This window comes from Typopeltis vanoorti, chromosome 23 (genome assembly GCF_054136105.1).
Source record: "Typopeltis vanoorti isolate ZY-2024b chromosome 23, IOZ_Tvanoo_1.0, whole genome shotgun sequence".
Lineage (NCBI taxonomy): Eukaryota > Metazoa > Arthropoda > Arachnida > Uropygi > Thelyphonidae > Typopeltis > Typopeltis vanoorti.
Window position 1 is genome coordinate 38,862,762 of NC_143571.1, and position 19,772 is coordinate 38,882,533.

The window sequence follows — 19,772 nt, forward strand, 5'->3', positions numbered from 1 at the left end:
CAGGCAGTCTCAAGTTGAGTGATGTGGGAAAAGATCAGAATGGGGAACTGGACAATGAGACTTATTTGTGCCTATGGTCCTGGTCCCACAGAAGGCTCTATTAAGGTAGAATGGGGGAATTTTTTGAGGCTTTAGAGAAATCTACTGACACAATGAAAAAGGAAAAGTTGGTCCTTGTTGAGGATCTAAATAGTAGAGTAGGAAATGATTGTCAGACATACAAAAATGTTTTGGAAAAATTTGGAGAAAAGAGCAAAGCTAATAATAATGGCAAATACTTGTTGGATTTCTGCTCAGGATATGGACTGGTTATCACTAACACCATGTTCCAACATAAAAATGTGCACAAATTCACATGGAGAGAAGAGGCAAGGAATAAGAAAAGTCTCATTGACTATGTTATTGTTGATAGTGATGTTTTCTCCCTGGTGCAGGACACCAGAGTGTACAGAGGATTTAAAATTGGAAGCAATCACTATTTAGTCTTGAGCAGGTTAAAATTGAATTTCATATTGAAAAGAATGACACGTAAGAAAGTTTTAAAGCGAATAAAAGTTGAGCAGCTCTCAGATGTGAACTGTAGACTAAAACACACAAAGATTATTGAAGAAAAAATGAAAGAGTTTGAGAACAAGAACCTTGGAGATTCAGTGGGAAACCTTGAAGAAAACCCTGATTGATTCAGCCAGAGAAGCGTGTGGTGAGGATGTCTGCAAGGATAGAAAAATCAGAACTCCATGGTGGACACAAGAAGTTAAAGAGGCAGTGAAGGAAAAAAAGAAAGCATATCAAAAGTTCCTGGCAAATAAGTCAACTTGTGCTCTTACAGAATACAGAGACAAATGCAAGAAAGCTAAACACTCTGTAAAACTAGCTAAACAAAAGTCATGGGAGAACTTTGGCAAGAACATAGAAAATAAATATCAAGAAGGTGGTAAGATACTCTGGAGGTTGTTGAAGAAGCTTAGAAATGGAGGAAAGAGTGCTGTAAAAGGAGTTAGAGATGATAAAGGTGACATGAAAACAGGAGAAAAGGATATCCTTGAAGTATGGAGTAATTACTTCGAAAAATTGCTAAATGAAATGAGCAGTGATAGCACAGTGGTAAAAAAACACTCAACAGGCATTCAGTCAGGAATATATATCCATACTTGAAGTAGAAAAAGCCATCAAAGGCTTGAAATGTAGAAAGGCAGCAGGAGTAGATGATATTCAACCAGAAATGCTGAAGTATGGCAGTATAAAAGTCTTACAGTGGCTGCACTGCATAGTTCAGAAGGCCTGGACAGAGGGACGAATTCCTGATGATTGGAGTAGAGCTCTAATAGTATCCATATAAAAAAGGGAAATAAAACTGAATGTGAGAATTAGAGGTATTTCCCTACTGAGTGTTCCAGGCAAGATTTATGCCAAATATTGTGGAAGAAAAGCTTGATGAAGAAGCTGGATTCAGTCCAAATAGAGGCTGTCAGGATCAGATCTTCACGTTACGACAATTAGTTGAGAAAGCATGGGAATATAACAAAGATCTGTATTTTAGTTTTGTCGATCTGGAAAACGCATAAGACAAGGTGCCAAGAGAGAAGCTATTCAATACACTACAGTTATATGGTGTCACTGGGGCATTATATCAAGCAATACTTAGTCTTTATTTGAGTTGCAAGTCAGCAGTGTGAATTGCAGGAAATACAAGAAGATAGTTTAATGTTAAATCTGGTGTCAGGCAAGGATGTACATTATCCCCTCTGTTATTCATTATCTATATGGATCACATTATGAAGGAAAGTGGTATTAAAAATGATATCAGAATTGGTGATGTTAATGTCAGCTCTTTGCTTAATGCAGACGATGTTATACTTCTGAATAAATCTGCTACAAGTTTGCAAGATTCCCTGACTAAATTGAATAACTGTTGGAATAGATATGGTATGAAGGTCAGCAATAAAAAGACAAAAACAATGAAAATAGATAGAATCGCTGAAAATGTCAACGGTTTGAACGGAGAACCTGGAACAAGTAAAGCATTTCAGCTACTTAGGCATGATTTTTAGTGAAGATGGTAAATTAAATATGGAAATAGACAACAGAATCAACAAAGCTGGTATGGTAGGAAGTCAATTGAATAAATTCATATGGAATAAGAGAGAGATATTAGTCAGAACACTAAATTAACTGTATACAAGACAGTGTTCAAACCGATTTTAACTTATGGATCTGAGAGCTGGGTTAGAAGTAAAACACTTTACCAAAGACTAGAGACCGCAGATATGAGAGTCCTGAGAAAGATTAGAGGCGTGAACAGATGGCATCAATGGAAATATAATATTAAAAACGAGGATATTAGGAAAGAACTTGACATTGTCAGCATTCAGGAATGTGTTAGCAGAGCTAATATCTAATATCAGGTGGTATGGTCACCTGAACAGAATTGGCGAGGAAAGATTAGCAAAACAAGTGTTCTCTGCCAGGTTGGCAGAAAAACGACCCAGAGGAAGACCAAGATATAGGTGGATTGATACAGTACGAAGCACCTTAGACGATAGAAATATAAGATCTGATACTTTTGGAGTCTTGACAAGTAACAAACTGATTTGGAGGAAAATTGTTGATAAGAAGTTAGTAATGATGTAAATTTTTCATGTCATATCCTGTACACCCCTTGAGGGTATATGTCAGGAATTTGATGATGATAATTAAGAAAATAACACTCGACATCCCAACATTTCAACCTGATGATGACCTGTGTGTTGAGGTCATCATCAGGAAAATGTATGTATGCACAGGATATGAGCTACATGGCACTACACAAAAGTAAGATAAATCTAAATGCTTTGTTAACCTATACCCTAACCTTACTTCTGGTGAAAAAATTAATGAATATAATAATAAAATTAATAATAAATACAAAAATAAAATAAACTTTTAAAGTGAAACTACATTAAACAATTTCTACAGTTCTCTTATATTAAGATTTTCTTTATATGGGTTGTAGATGGGTCCACCAGATTCTTGGAATTATTAATCCATCATTCTTGTTTAGATTCACCATCTCATGGACTTCTTTGATCCTTCTTTCAAATCAGGTTTTGGTGTAGGGACTAGATGTTTTTCCAGTTGATTCTGACATGTTTGAAGTGAATGGTCTGACAGGCCTGTTTTACCACAGTGTTTATATTTGTCTTTTCTTATTGGGATGGTGCACATTGTTTCCCCTATGTAGGGTAGGTTGCAGGTGCACTGAATTTTATAAACCCCTGGGTGGGAAAGGTAGAGAAGAGGATCTTTGGATGAGCTGAGTATATGAGGTGTGGCTATTAAATAACGAGACTGGTTGCAAAAATGTGGTTTATTATTACAATTGTACAACTTAATTGTTATCCCCCTCAGCATACTCCCTCCTCTATCTATACACCGTTGCATATGAATTTTCCATTGTTGGAAGCAGTGCTGCAAGTCATCATGTGTTATCTGCTTCAGTAGCGCTGCCGTTTTCTCCTTTACCTCAACCACTGACTGAAAATGGGTGCCTTTCAATGCAGATTTCAACTTTGGAAAAAGGTAAAAGTTACATGGAGCTAAGTCCAGTGAGTAAGGTGAATGGTCTAACACTGGGATCTTCTTATCAGCTAGATAGTGCTTTACAGACAGTGCACTGTGGGCCAGAGTGTTGTCCTTATGGAGAATCCAAGCATTGTTCTTTCACAGATAGGGTCTCTTCTTCCTCACTCGTTCTCTCAGCTTGGCCAGAACCTCAAGGTAATAATGTTACTTGACACTGTCTGACCCTCTGGTACCCATTCAATCATTACCACACCATTGATATAAAAAAAAAAAAAAAATGCTCGACATTGCCTTCAGTTTTGACTTGCTCATTCTTGCATTTTTCATTCTTGGTGAAGTGGGAGTTTTCCAGTGCATCGATTGTCTCTTTGTTTCTGGATCGTACTGGAAAATCCACGTCTCATCACATGTGGTGATCTTCTCCTGCAAATCCGCATTGAAGGTCGCCCATGCACTATTAATACCTTGCAGTTTTACATGCCATGGCACCAATCCAAGCAATCAACTGAAAATTCCACACGTTTGGCCACCTCCCAGGTTTAGACTATATGATCAATCTCACCAGTTGGTGGCAACATGGTCATATTTGTTATAGGCAAATTCTCGGATGTAATTACTAGATCGAGCACTCTCGGACCCTTAGTATATTCCATTACATGTTGGCTCAGGTAATTATTCCTTAGTAACTGCATAAATTCCATTTCCTTTCTCTCATGTGTCCCCCCCCCCTCCTTCCGATTTATGTTCCCGTAGTTGAAATCCTTCATAATAATTCTCCACTCTTTGAGCTTATTTGCCAATGCATACTATACCCATAATCTTTTCCATCCCCTGGTCTATACAACTATCCAACTGTATATTTTGTTCTGTTGCCGTCAAATGTGCTATTTTCACTGGCCTGCAGTTGAACTTCTACTCTCTTTGGTTGTAGTTCATTAGCAATTATCAATAACACTCCCCCATCCACCATTCTTTTCTCTCTATCCTCCCTGAACATACTATACCCTTCACATTCTATCCCACTAACTATATCATCTTCTGTTATCCATGTCTCACTAATGCCAGTAACGTTTGGTCAGGATAAGCCAAATTAATTATAACAAAATAAATTATTTAATAATAATTTATTTTGTTATAATTGGATCTGTTATTGGCAAAATAATTTGAAATGATAATTTCCTGCTTTATCTGAATTCTTCTGGCCATTAGTGTACATAAAGTTCAAAAGCCCCTTAAACCCACTACTATCCTGACACTTTATACTAACTATACTGGCTTGTTATACAATATACTTTATACTAACATTCTGGCTTGTTACCAGTGGTACAAACTTAGCATATTATACACATTATACACATACTTACACTCATCTGCCTCACTGATGTCTACATATCCACTCAACTACATACCCCCCCCCCCAAAAAAAAAAAAACCTAGTTTCCCTGATTATGCTCATCCACTTGCACTTCTTTCAAATACAAGCTGCAGAGATGAGATTTTTAAGAACAATTAAAGGATGTACAAAATTGGACCATATAAGAAATAAAGTCATCAAAAAATAACTAGCTATTTATAACATAAATGAAAAGATCAAGGAAACTAGAGAGAAACAGAAAGGACATCTAGTTAGGTTGCAAAGATATCGGCTGCCAAATGAAGGTGATAATAAGTGAATTTTTTTTTTTTTTTATAAAAGTATTGACATCCTGTAGATTTTTTTGAATAATGTAAAAATTCATATCTAAACAGTTTCACCTCTTTAGTAGTATATGTAAACAGTTATAAAAGCTTGCGCAATATGTATATTTGGATGCTTAGACTGCAGCACATGCAGATTAGTCCTTGGTTTGACTGGTTAAATGAATTGGTTTTTATTTAATAATAATAATAATTTATTTTGTTATAATTGGATTTGTTATTGGCAAAATAATATGAAATGATAATTTCTCCATGGCTTGATGTAATTTGAAATTTAGTATTTAGAATCTCTATTAAAATTTAGTTGTTCCATTTGGGCTATTTTAATACAGAAATAGAAATATGCCTCAAAAGACTATGTTCACTTGTGATAATGAATGTTCACTATATGAGAATGCTGTTGCAGAATACAGCTTTTTTGAATGATTTTGATATATTTGTTCAAGAAACCATTTGTTTCTTATATGTATACTTTATTTTTAGCTTCCCACAGTGAGTGTTGTAGTAGATGGAGCTCCTGCATTAAATAGAGTGGTATGGACCCCATCAGGCCATCATGTAGCAGTTGGAGATGACCAAGGAAAAATATGGATATATGATGTAGGAGAAGTAAGTATTAGCAATCATCAAGGTCTAATTAAATAAAATTATTGACCATTCTGTTAAATGAATTTGCAAAATAAGCTAAAAACTTATGATGAAATATATGCCAGAAAATTTGGTAAGGATTATGGTACTTTTTAAATTTGCTGAAAATATCTAATTTTTTTATATTATACAGTCATCCCTCGATTTACGTCCGGGTTCCGTTCAATCTGGCAGGACGTATGTCGAATTGGACCTAAGTTGATACATTAAATCAACAGAGTTATAGGGGTTAGGGAACTTAACCATAATAAGTATACTGTAATTTTAATTTTTAAACCTTATTATAAAACTGTACTGTGTTACTGCCACTATTCCAATGTGCTTTGCTTATTCCTTTTCTTCTTTTCATCATAAATTTGTTCATAGCAATCAAACGCATCATGTACTTTCGTTTCTGCTAATAAGTAGCATTCAACATTGGGGTCCATGTCTTCAGTAATTTTGAGAACATCGCTAACTGCAAAGAACATTTCTGCAAGACCCTTCACTGTAAATTGTTTAACTACCCCTTCCTGTGTCTCTTTTCCCTCTTCCTTTTCTTGTTTTTCCTCCAGTTCGACCAATTCTTTGTTGGTCAGCTCTTCAGGGGAACTTTCTATGAGTTGAATTATGTCGTCATCATTCACTTCAAAATTCAGATTGTTTGCTAGGCTATTACAAACTTCCAGAATCATGCACAAACCTTTTTAATGTCTTTTTTTATATGCCATTCATACATTCACAGTTCACTTCGTCCCAAGCCACAGCAATATTTTTAATAGCATGATAAATATTGAATGTTTTCCAGAATTGCATGAGAGTCTGATCATTTCCTTCAATGGCAGAAATGGTGTGTGAAAAAGTTGTCCGTAGATATTAAGCCTTAAAGACTGCAAAAACTCCCTTATCCATCAGTTGGATCATGAAGTAGTGTTTGCAGGGAGAAACATGACCATGAACTTGGTGAAGATCCGTACAAGATGGATGACCTAGAGCATTATTTAGAATTAATAAAATTTTAAATTCTACATATTATTTCACACAACAGGTTTTTATTTCATTGGCATAACATTTGATTAATCATCCATGACATCTTATTGCTCCGATAATGAACTGGGAATATGCTTCCTAATGTTTTTGAAGATTCGTGGATTCTCACTGTGCCATATGACAAATGGTTTCAGTTTATATCCAGCCACATTACCCGTAACAGAATCATAATACGGGCATTAAAGCTTTGAAACTAGATATAGATTTTAGCTTTTTGTGGATGACTGTCCACTTGGACATGTTTTTCCAAAACAAGGACGTCTCATCCATATTAAATATTTGCTGTGGCAAATAATTTTCCTCTGTAATAATTTTATCCAATTTTTCCACAAACTCCTGGCAGCCTTCTTAGCACTTGCAGATTCCCATACATTTTCACATTATGCAGCGCAAAACGCTGCTTGAATCTCATGAACCAACTAGAAGAAGCGTTGAATTCGTAGTCATAATCGGGTTCTGCTTTTTCTTTCAACATGCTGAAGAGATAGTGCCTTAGCAGTTATGGTCACAGTGCTAAGGGATATGCGCTTTTGATTCAGGCCTCTATAAATAGCCAAAAAATAGTCGAAAACTGTTTACATATCTTCGAAAGGACGTAACTCAAACGGACATAAGTTGAGGGATGACTGTATTGTGGTGGCAATTAAGAAAACAATTATTATTACGCTCATCGAGGGAGGCCCTAAACATCATGTCCACACAGCTATTCAACATTCTCACAGTATCTATCATACCTTGCCTTGAACTCATTCACTGTCATAGCACCCACAACAGACTCTGGCAGCTTATTCCACTCATTTACCACTCTAAAAGTAAAGAACCCAGCTCTAACACCCTTGCCCAGCTTCCATAGATGTCCCCTAGTTCTCCCATCACCAGTCCTGATCTCAAAAATATCCTCTGAATTAATCCTATAGAAATCCTTTAGCAATTTGAATGTCTCAATCATATCTCCCCTTTTCCACCTATCAACTAATTTCTGCAACCCACAAATCTTCAACCTGTTCGCATAAGGTTCATTCCATAGACCTGCTATCATCTTGGTCACTCGCCTCTGGATCCTCTCCACCTCCTCCCCATCAAGAAGAAACCTAGTGACCAAATCTGGGCACAGTAGTCGAGATAAGGTCTTATCAAGGCTCGGTACAGAGGAACAATAGCTTGCTTGCCTCTGCTCATCAAATTATTTTTTAACAACCAAGTGAGTTGATGAGCTGATTTAGCCACTTTTGTAATGTGCCCCCTAAACTTCATCTCCCTATCCAATAACTCGCCCAAGTCCCTGGCCTCATCAATCTCATGGAGTACAGTTCCACCAATGTGGTATACTGCTGCTAATCTTTTCATCCCAAAATGCATAACCTTACATTTTGTCACATTAAACTGACATCCATTCTCCTTTGCCCAGAACTCCAATCTATCCAAGTCATCTTGCAAGATTTTGACATCTTCTGCATTCACTATTGCCCTACCTAACTTTGCATCATCAGCGAACAAATGAACTGTTCCTCTTGGATCTTCCCTATATCGTTAATGAACAAATTAAACAGCAGTGGTCCAAGAACAGAACCCTGCGGCACACCACTAGTCACAGGTTTCTTTTGGACTCTACTCCTGAATAAACTACTCTCTGATATCTCTCTACCAACCACCCACCTATCCATCTCACCAACCCTATATCCATTCCCATATGTTGTAGTTTACGGATTAGAATTCCATGTGCTATCCTGTCAAATGCCTTAGCCAGGTCCAGCAGTATCACTGTAAACCCATTACCCTTATTCAGTTCAGCCGTCACTGTGTTATAAAACTTGAGTAAGTTACTGAGGCATGATCTATCCTTTACAAAGCCATGCTGTCCCCCCCTACAGTATCTCATTTTCATCAATCCATTCCTGTATTTTTCCCTTGACTACTTTCCAAGATCTTGACAACAACTTCTGATATGCTGATCGGTTGGTAATTTGCAACAGTAGTCTTGGGTCCTCCTTTATGCAGTGGAACTATTTTCCCCTCTTTCCACACCTTCGGGACTAAACCAGACCCGAGACTCAGATTAAACAACATGGTCAAGGGCAATGATAATTCTTTAACCGCTTCATGTAAGACCCGTGATGGTATACCATCCAATCCCACAGATGTATTCACATTAAGGTTCTGTAATAGACTATTCACCTCCAATTCATTCATTCATTCATCACAATTCCCATATAAACTAACGGTTCCTTCATTTTTTCAATGTCACCACCTGGATGATATACTGTTGCAAAGTGCTTGCTCAGTAATTCCATTACATCGACTGATTCAGTGACCTCCTTACCATCGGCATTCCTTAAAATCATTCTGCCGTGTACAGTTTTTTTTTTTTTTTGCTTGCAGCATATTGAAAGAACTGGTTGGGATTCTCTTTAGTTTGCATAGCTAGTTTCCTTTCATAATCCGCTTTTGCTTTTTTTACCACACTTGTTTCCCTTCTGGCCTGCGCTTTATACCATTCGTGTGCCTGCAGGTCACCTTAATGGTGTTATTCATCCATTTAACCCCTACTTGTTTTACTATTCGGATCCTAGGTATACAATCAGCCATAACCTCCTGTAAATGCTCCTTGGCCACTTCCCATGCTCTATTGACATCCAACCCTTGCAGTTTTACATGCCATGGCACTGATCCAAGCAATCTTCTAAGCTTGTCATACTTGCCAGCACAGTAATTCCACATATATACTGTCTTAATCGAAAATTCCACACCTTTAGCCACCTCCCAGGTCAAGACTTTATGAGCACTCTCACCAATAGGTGGCAACATGGTTATATTCTCAGAAGCTATAACCAGGTCAAGCTCTATCAAACCCCTAGTATTTTCACTTACATGCCGTCTCAGATAGTTATCCCTTAATAATTGAATAAAATCCATTTCCTTCCTCACATGTGTCCTCTCCTCCTTCCAATCAATGTTACCATAGTTGAAATCCCCCATAATAATTACCCTTCTTCCACTCATTTCATCAATTTGTTTATGCATACTATCTCCACCATCTATTCCATCACCTGGTCTATAGCAGCACCCAACTATATATTTTGTTTTGCCAGCCTCAAATGAGCTCTTTTCACTATCCTGCAATACAACTTCAATTCTCCTTGGCTCCATCAGCTATCATCAATAACACTCCTCCCCCATTTTATTCTCTCTGTCCCTTCTAAACACACTATAACCTATATATTCTATCCCAATAACTATATCATCTTCCGTCAGCCATGTTTCACTAATGCCAATAACCTGTGGCCAGGAAGAGCCAATCAAGGCCAAAAATTCTTCCTTCTTGTTCCTAATACTCCTGGCATTAGTATACATGAAATGCAGAGGTCCCTTTGTCCCACCCCTATATTGATGTGTTATTCTAACTATCCCATTTCGATTTCTTGTCCTTAGTACTGGCTCGGTACATTATATACATTCTTACACTCAACTGTCTCACTGATGTCCACATATCCACTCCCCCCCCCTCCTTGGTAGTTCTAGTTTCCCTGGTTCTGCACATCCATTTTCACTTCATTCAGCAACACTTACTTTTTCCAGTCTCCATACACCAAATCCATTCAAATGCAGGCCATCTATCTTGTATAAATCCTTTCGCCCATCAAAATCATTCCAAAACACACTGTCTGCATAACCTGCGCATAAAGTCATTTGCGATTTTGGCCCTCCTCCTAAACTCCTGTCTGTCATACCGTGGCAACAGACTCACCATCCTAACTCTGTCACTCTTTTCTTTCACTACCTTTAACAATACTTTAAAGTCCTCTCTCATAAAAAATTTATCTCCTTTCAATTCATTCGTACCCGCCACAACTATCAATTCTTTCACCCTCTGTTTTTGCGCTCTAATACTCTCAATTACATCTTTAAATTTCACACCCGGTAAGTACGATTTAGTTAAACTCCCATCGATCAGTCCTCTTAATAACGAGTCGCCATACAACACTCTTTCCTTCATTTCAGAAACTCTCCCACTCTTATGCTTGTTTTTCCTTTCAAACACTTGTTTATTTCCATTAGCCGAGGCACTCTGGAAAGAGTCTTGCAGGTGCTCCAACTCTCGTTGCGCACTGTGTATCACTGCGAGCAACCTAGCGATCTCACTCCCTACAAATAATTCCTCATTTTTTTCATCATTTAAACCATTCTCTCTCTCTCTCTGTATAGTTGCTTTCACTCTCTTTGATCACGGCTCTCATTGCCATCTTGTACTACATCACAATTCCCTATCAAGCCACTAGTTTTCTTAATTGCCACCACTCTCTTTGATCACGGCTCTCATTGCCATCTTGTACAACATCACAATTCCCTATCAAGCCACTAGTTTTCTTAATTGCCACCATTTCTTAATCACTGGCCCTGCCTATGTTTGGGAACCATTCTGAATCCAGAAAATCCACAAATATAGTTAGTGCATGTGTTATACTATCGGTTTTATTTTATTCAGGGTTTTTATGATGATTTTGAATCTTTTTAAAAACTCAACATTTGTTGACAGTGGCACTGAGTTATGTTTCATTAAAGTAATTCCATATGTACTGTGCTACTACAGAAACCATACAAAAATTATCATGATAAATAATAAATGGTATCACTGATAAAATGTATGAATTTTCTGTTTGTTCTTCATGTCTCATGGATTGATAAACACAAATATACAAGTGGATTTTTTGTTGGGTTACAATGATAGTCAGTATGGTGGATGGGTCAAGTTCTTTTTTATTTTTTAAAGTTTATTTATTTGTATTTTCATCTACTTTTTATAATCCAGAAATCTTATGCTAGAAACCAAAACGTAGTTTTTTCAAGCCATTTAAGGCATCTAAGATAAAAATTAGCAATGATATTAACATTTTTTTAATTGATCAAGTCCAAGATTTGACATGTGACTATGATATATCAGGCAACCATGGTACTCAACATAAGATGACACCTAGCTAGCAAGATGTTTGCCTAATAGGTGAGCTAGCACAAATTTTGTCAGGCTGTATCTTTGTTATATTGTACCAGCTCTACATTTCATTGCAACTTGGGTTTTGATTCATAGAAATCAAATTAGCACTTCACAGATCTACCAGTTCATGTCAGTGGATGTGTATAATCTGTTTACATTATTTTTATTAACTTGAAAAGCATCAAAAGCACTGGTTTTAATTTTTTTTGTGCACTTTATCCCTTATCCTTTCGCCGTTATAATCTACTTGTATTTCCTGAAATTTTACAAGTTGACCTTGTTTTCTTTTCTACTCTAATCAGTGTTTCTCAGACTTTTCTGGCAATGGTCAATTTGGACAAAGCATAAAACTCTGGGCAGCATATGAAGGCTCACCTCTGGTGGAAAAATGGGGCTAGTGGGGCCCCGAGTTTTATGCTTTGTCCAAATTGACCATTGCCAGAAAAGTCATTTTCTGGCAATGGTCAATTTCTCTGGTGCATTTCTCAGTGCCATGACAATACTGTGGCTGATTTTATGTAACGCTATATACTCCCATGTTGAGATATACAGAATATACCAAAATATTATGCATATTATCATACTGAAATTAAACAAGTTACGTAAAAGAATTTACGGACCAAGATTTAAAAAACAATTTTTATTTCTTAATAAAATTCTCTCATAACTTGTTAATGGACCACTGTGACCACACTTTGAGAAACACTGCTCTAAAGAATATGTACCTGCAAAAATTCTGTGTTAATGTTATGTGAAACATAACATTAAATGCAAAATATATTTTCTTAATGTGCCTAGATGTTAATTCATTTACCTTAGCTGGCTTCTTTCTTATTTATAGCTTTGTGCAGGATGAAAATAATATAGTTGTTGTGAAACTACATTATTACACACACACATTTTACCATGTTATTAATACACAAAAGTTCTGCAATGCATGGGATAACTTTTAGAGAGAGGGGGGAATGACATGAAAAGTTTTTTTGGCTTAAAACGTTTCTTTGGTTTTGTCACTGAACTGATGGCAGCTAATTCATAGAAACAAATCCTAGTTTGGTTGTACACTCTGATGTGCTTGATTTATATTAGTAGTAAGGCTGTTTTATTTTTTAACCATCTGCCAAAACACAAGATTTAATTTGAAAATGATGATCTGAATGAAAGAGTACTCGCCCACAGCTGTGGTTTTTCTTGATGCAATAGAAGGTACCTCGTTGCTGGAATCTTTGTTAGTAGAATTAGTTGGAAGGATTGAGAAAAGGAAAGGGGAAGAGATTAGTGAAGAGAAATCCACTAAAAGTAGATATAAAACTATCATCTATAATAATAACTTCAGAACAGAGGTCATCAAAGGAAGAAGACAATTGCTAGTCACATGCATTATGGTATTGAATTAACACTGAAGCTTCAAGTTGCATATGTATATAATCTGATCAGTCACACATACAAGGAGTTTCTGAATATTTATCAAATTGGTTCCATTTCTGGGCAGGTGTTACCAGAAAAAGAATCTGATGTTTGTTTTAAACAGCTGGAGATGGTAGTCTGTGGGGGGCAGGGGGGAAGATTACTTCATGGGAAGGCTATTCCCATGAGAAACAAGTTTATTGATTTTTTTAAAAAAATTTTTCAAATTTTTAAAAGTCATACACACTACTTAAAGTTGGAGAAACTGATGTATGTCAATCATATTATGAAGGAAAATGCCATTAACTTGATATCAAAATTGGAGATGTTAATCACAGCTGTTTCCTTTATGAAGATGTTTAATACTCCTAAATAAATCCAGTATGAGTTTTTCCTGACGAAATTGAATAAATGCTGTAACAAATGTAGTATGGTAAATAGTGATAAAATGATAAAGACAACGAAAAATCAACTGCATCCCGAATGGAGAACCTATATCCTTCACTGCCTCTTTAACTTCTTGTGTCTACCATGGAGTTCTGATTTTTCCCAGCCTTGCAGACAACCTCACCACATGCCTCTCTGGCTGAATCAATCTATGTTTTCTTTAGGATTTGTCACTGAACCTCAATAAAAAAAAAAAAAACTTTTTTTCTTACTCTTCAATTAAATTACAAATTCTCACTCATCATGGGATGAGCAGACAAGTGCATTTTCTTTTTCCAAACCCTAACACTCATGAGCGGTTGAATTAGAGATACCTGCCTGGTAGTGGGTAGCACCCCTTTCGCCTTGATGAATGCGGCATGGTATGGCCTCCACAAGGCACCAGAAGTGTTGGAGAGACAAATTGATCCATGACTGCTGCACAGCCTCCTACAATGCGTGGAGATTGGTCGGAGCAGGGTCTAGGGTACATATATCTCTCTTGACAGCATCCCAGATGTGTTCAATAGGATTGAGGTCAGGGGACCTCGGGGGCCAGCCAAGCATCCTCGTGTCTGTGGAGTGTTCATCCACCCAGTCGGCCACAATTCGGGAGCAGTGGGCTGGTGCATTTGTGTTGCTGTAGGTACAGGTCTCCTGCAGGGTGCTGTAGGCACCAAAATGGGTGCAAACGATCTGACAGCAGGTCCCTGTATCGTTTGTTGGTGTGGGACGATGGTAGATGTACCAGGGGACCCATTTCATCCCATGTAAACAGTCCCCATACAAGAATGCCACCGACCTGAACTGTACCCTGCTGGCATGAGGGATCCATCGCTTCATGTGCTTGCCGACGCACTCATACCCTGCCATCGGCGTGTACCTTGACTCATCAGTCCAGGCGACCTTTTTCCATGCATTGAGGGTCCAATGGCGGTGTTCCTGTGCCTATGCTAATCGTTGTGCCTTGTGATGTGCAGTGAGCAGAGGTGCCCTAGTCGGGTGGTGGCTTCTGTACCCCATAGCGAGGAGATGGTTCTGGATGGTGTGGCTGCTCTCACGTCGTTGTTGTCCAGGATTGAATTGGCAAGTGATTTGCGGCACTGTGGCCCGTCTATCCGCTGTTTCCATCCGAGCTAGCTGACGGCATCCCCTGTCATCGACACATTGTACACCACGCCAGTTTTCCATGGCAGCTGTGGATTTACCCAATTCCATGTACTCGTGGTATACTCTTGACACAGTGGCCCGTGAAAAGCCCAGTGCCTGCACGACTTCGGAGATGGAGTTTCCCATACATCTGGCTTCGACGATCTGGCCGCGATCGAATTCGCTGAGATCTCGAGTCTTCCCCATTCTGTGCTCAACTATTACTCAGATGGTCAGTACAAAGTCTGACGACATCCCCGTCATGTGCCACTATTCCATTCGCTGGGGCGACCACAGCATCAATTCGCCAACACAGCAGGTATCTCTAATTCAACTGCTCATGAGCGTATTAACTGAACTGACAGTTCCACTTACTTGCCCATTCATGCAATCTGTTCGAGTCCTCCTGTAAGTCTATAACATTTGCTTGACTCTATATTGAGACAGGTTTAACACGTTCGCTGCCACGCTACTCGGGCATAGTTTGTTATCGTACACAAAGCAATTTCATTTCTTCAAGGTCAGTACGGGTAATCTCGTTGCTGGCAGTAATCGGCATACGAGTATATTTGTAGTTGGCTTGTGAGGCTTATATACCATCTACGAGTATACCCACTTTCACTGCTAGCTCCGCACGCCAAACATTTTCACTTTTTCAAGGTCAGTATGGGTAATCTCATTGCCAGTGGTAAGCATCATACGAGTATATTCATAGTCGGCTTGTGATGCTCATATACCAACTCGTAGTTGGCAGTGAACGTGTTAAATAGTGATATGCAGCTGTTTGTAGATGATACAAAATTGGGGAAAGCAATGTAGAGTCAAGCAATGTTATAGCCTTGCAGGAAGACTTGAATAGATTGCATGAATGCGCAGGTAAGTGCAAAACTGACCCCTGCAGTACACCACTTCCTCTTTTGGAATACTGCACCCCCATATTAAGCAATCTGATACTACCTGACTGCCAGTCACTGATCCAACTCAGAAATCTGTCCAATCCCATCCATTTAAACTTATTTAACAGCTTGTCATGTGATAGTCTATGATAAGACTATGCAAAATCTAAATATACCACAGTATATGCATCTCCCCTTTAGCAAACCCATGCTGAAAACCACAGAGAATACTGCTGCTATCAGTCCATTTCTGTATCCTACTTCTCACCAATCTCTCCATTGGTGAGAATATATAATAATAATAATCAGGAATTTGCATAAAAATGATGTAATAATATTTCCCATAAAGGGGATAAATAACTGAAGGCAATCAGATCTGTTTGTTAGATTGGTGTAGAAAGGTCCCACAATTCTTTATATAACCACTGTATAAGGAATCTACTATGTAAAAACTTATACCTATGCTAATTCTCATCGTTATCCTAGTCAAAAGATTGGAACTATTAAAAGCCTGTTACATTGTGCTCATAATATTTGTTCCACTGAAGACCTTTTACAGCAATAATTAAATTATATCAAATCTTCTTTTGTGAAAAATAGTTTTAATGAATATTTTATTAAATAAGCCTTTAACAGCTTTATACAACCAGTCTCTGGATCTCTGGAAGATATCATTCAGATTCCACTCCTTTATATTAAATGGATTTCTGAATACAGGGTTGCCATAATTAAAGAGATGTTCAGGGCTCTGTAGCGAAAAATATACTGGATGAAATTCGACCAAACGTTGTGTAAGTACACTCTGGAACATGGGGGTTTACAGAAGATAAAAATAGTACAAAATTCTGCCACCTGGTGACATTTGTAAAATCACCCTATATATATACACACAAGGGTGATTCAGAACTCTTGGGGTGATATAACACACCTAAACAAGCACTTTTCGTCATACAATGCATGGTCCGAACTCAAGCGGTGAAGCGCTACGGGTTAGCAACTACTGTGTCAGGAAATGAAGAAACAAGAATGACAGAGGAGATTTGAAACAATTGCAGAAATTATAGAACATAAATTAAAGAATTTTATTGAACAAATTACAGAAACTGCTCAAAATCACGACCACCAACATTAATGCAAGCTTCACACCTTCGATGTAGTGATTGGAGTACATTGGCGAAAAGAAACCAAAAAGTCCAGACATGAGCGATCATGGCAGCCAAGCGATGGGACGACCCTGACCAATCCATCATCCTGGAAATGTTGCATTCAAGGTGTTTTGCACATCCACGCTGAAATGCAGTGGCACTCCATCATGTTGGAACCACATACGCGTTTGAATGTTTGCTGGAACAGGGTTCAGTAATTCTGGCAAGACCTCTTGTAAAAATAAGAGGTATGTTCTCCCATTCAGTCATGCTGGCAGAAGGTATGGACCAATCAAAATGGTGATGTAGGATTCCAGCCCAAACATTTATGGAGAAATGCCACTGATACAAATGTGGATGTGTGGATTTCTGCTTGCCCACACAAGATAATTGTGGGTATTAAAAATGCTCTCACGTGTAGAGGTGCATTTGTCTGTGCATAAGACATGTGCATCAAAGTCCGCCTGCAATGCAGTCTGTTGCAGGAACCACTGTGCAAAATCTACACGAGGCCGGTAATCTGCAGGTATCAAGGCATGCACCCTCTGTGCATGGTAGGGGCGTAAACGTTTGTCTCGTAGAACTCGCCACACCGTCGATTGGGACGCATGGGAAATTGCTCGCATGCTACATTCAGGATGATCTGCAACCCTACGTAGAATTTCCTCTGTAACACGTGCCATCCTCACATGCCCTGTATCCCACTGACAAAGGAGCCTATTATCCACAGATACCAGTGCAATCGCTGAAAGGTTTTACAATCAGGCATGCGTCTGGTCGGAAAGCGCTCTTGGTACAGTCTTTGGGCTTCCCTCGCATTCCCGTAAATGAAATGCATGTCAGCCTTCTCTTGATTTGTGAAGGAATCCATCCTTTTTGCACTCCACGGTAGAAATAATGACTGCAAAAACCAGTGCTTATAAGTGTTCACTGGAAAGCGCCCTCTAGCACTTCACCGCTTGAGTTCGGACCATGCATTGAATGATGAAAAGTGCTCGTTTAGGTATGTTCTATCACCCTGTATATATATATATATATATATATATATAGATAGAGAGAGCCTTTTTAAAGTTTTTTATAGTGAGTCTGTGAGGAAAGAAGAGGATGAGAGAGAATGTTATTTAGAATATTTTCTGTAAGCATTCTGTTGTATATGAATGTCTGCTAGTTGCATTTTCAAAAAAAAAAAAAAAAAAAAAAACAGTGCTATCAAAACTGATTAATTTATTTTACTTTTCTTTTTTTTTCTTTTAGCAATTAGCTATTCCAAAAAATGATGAATGGTCTCGGTTTGTGCATACTATTCAAGAACTGGAGAACAACCAAGCAGATCAAGAACTGGATGCATTTAGTTCCCTATCAAGCACTCCATCTTTTGTCTCTCCCTTACGCTAATGGCTTATCTGCTTTTTTATGATAAATATAAAATTATGTTGACCATGTTTAGTTTGATTTTATGTTACATCCATATAACATTTTATTTTGAGATGTTAAAATATAAAACCTTAAAAAAAGTTATTGCTAATTCTAATGAAATTAGAATTAGCAATAATAATCATTTTTTTGCCTTTGTTCTTACTTGCTCGAATAAATCAAGCCGTATGGTCAGTACTCTTATTTATTGTATATATTGCTGTGATTACATTCCTTGTAAATATTATGTATGTAAGGAATTAAGAAGAAAATATGCCTAATTGTTGAAGCATTTGCATTTAGCACAAAGCAAAATTAAAATTAATATATATATATATATTTTTTTTTTTGAGAATATAATAATTTACCTTAAGACAGTATATTTACTGCATGATTAGATAAAGTATCATATCGCCTGGTTATATACAATTGCAGTAAGTAACGTCTTTGTTTTAAGAGCAATGCTTTTATCAGAGACTTGAAATAAAATATTTATCTGCTACTATATTTATGAATTTTTTTTATATACAGCATGGTAATAGAATTATAGAAATAATTTATAATGAACATCTTAACATTTTTTTTAATGAATAAAAATTATTTTAATGGCTAAATTTGGGGTGACAGAAAAGTATATTAATGAATATAATATCTGTTATATTACTTTCTCAAAACTTGAATCAGGTAATAGAATAAGATTCCAAATGTAGGTTGTGAATTTGTTATCTTCTTGCTGAAAGTAGCAGTTGTAGTAAAATCAAAACTTTCAAGTTGTTAACATCCCTACTGGCCAATGTGTATGAAATAGTGACACCAAATTGCACTTCTTATCCATGTTATTCAATGGATAAGAGTTTCGTATCCAGATTTATCTCGACGTCGTGGCTGGTTGGGAGGTTTAATTTCACAGTTTTTGTTTGAATAAAATGCAGAGTGTCTGATAAAGAAATTTGAAATTTTAATCTTGCCAGAATGATATTCCAGCTTAATTCACACACGACATATTTTGAGGCATTTTGTTGATTGCCACTATAACAATCCAACATCACAAGTTCTGTATAGTATCAACTTTTTTCTCTATAAACAATATATTTTACATAGCCTCAGAACTAAAAAACCCATCTGCATTAGTCAGTAGTACCTTGTAGGCTATGCAACAATTGAATTGCTGATCTCATGACTAGAAAAGAAGAGCATTGCATATTATTTGGCCTGAAGATGTCAAGTTTAGCTGTTTGTGGAAACAATTATCTAGCATATTCATGTAAAATGTGCTGATATCCTCCATTAAGATGAAAAGGTTAGGCATGATACTGCTCCAGATTATTATTCTTGAAGTATCTTAAACATTTTTAAACGCTGCATACATATAAATCACTACCACAAATTTTGAAACTGTGATAGTGTTAA

General features: G+C 37.4%; 1 protein-coding gene across 2 annotated transcripts in view; it reads left to right on the forward strand.

Annotated features, from left to right (window-relative positions):
• The window catches only part of LOC150093788 (cytoplasmic dynein 1 intermediate chain 1-like), a 479,575-nt gene extending 461,010 nt beyond the window's left edge, over nucleotides 1–18,565 (forward strand). For both annotated transcript variants that reach the window (XM_090413194.1, XM_090413193.1), the window contains exons 15-16: nucleotides 5,743–5,868; nucleotides 18,204–18,565. In XM_090413194.1, the coding sequence (XP_090269320.1) occupies nucleotides 5,743–5,868; nucleotides 18,204–18,344 (267 nt within the window). In that variant the 3' untranslated portion in view covers nucleotides 18,345–18,565. The remainder of the gene's footprint in view (nucleotides 1–5,742; nucleotides 5,869–18,203) is intronic.
• Nucleotides 18,566–19,772: the final 1,207 nt, after the last annotated feature.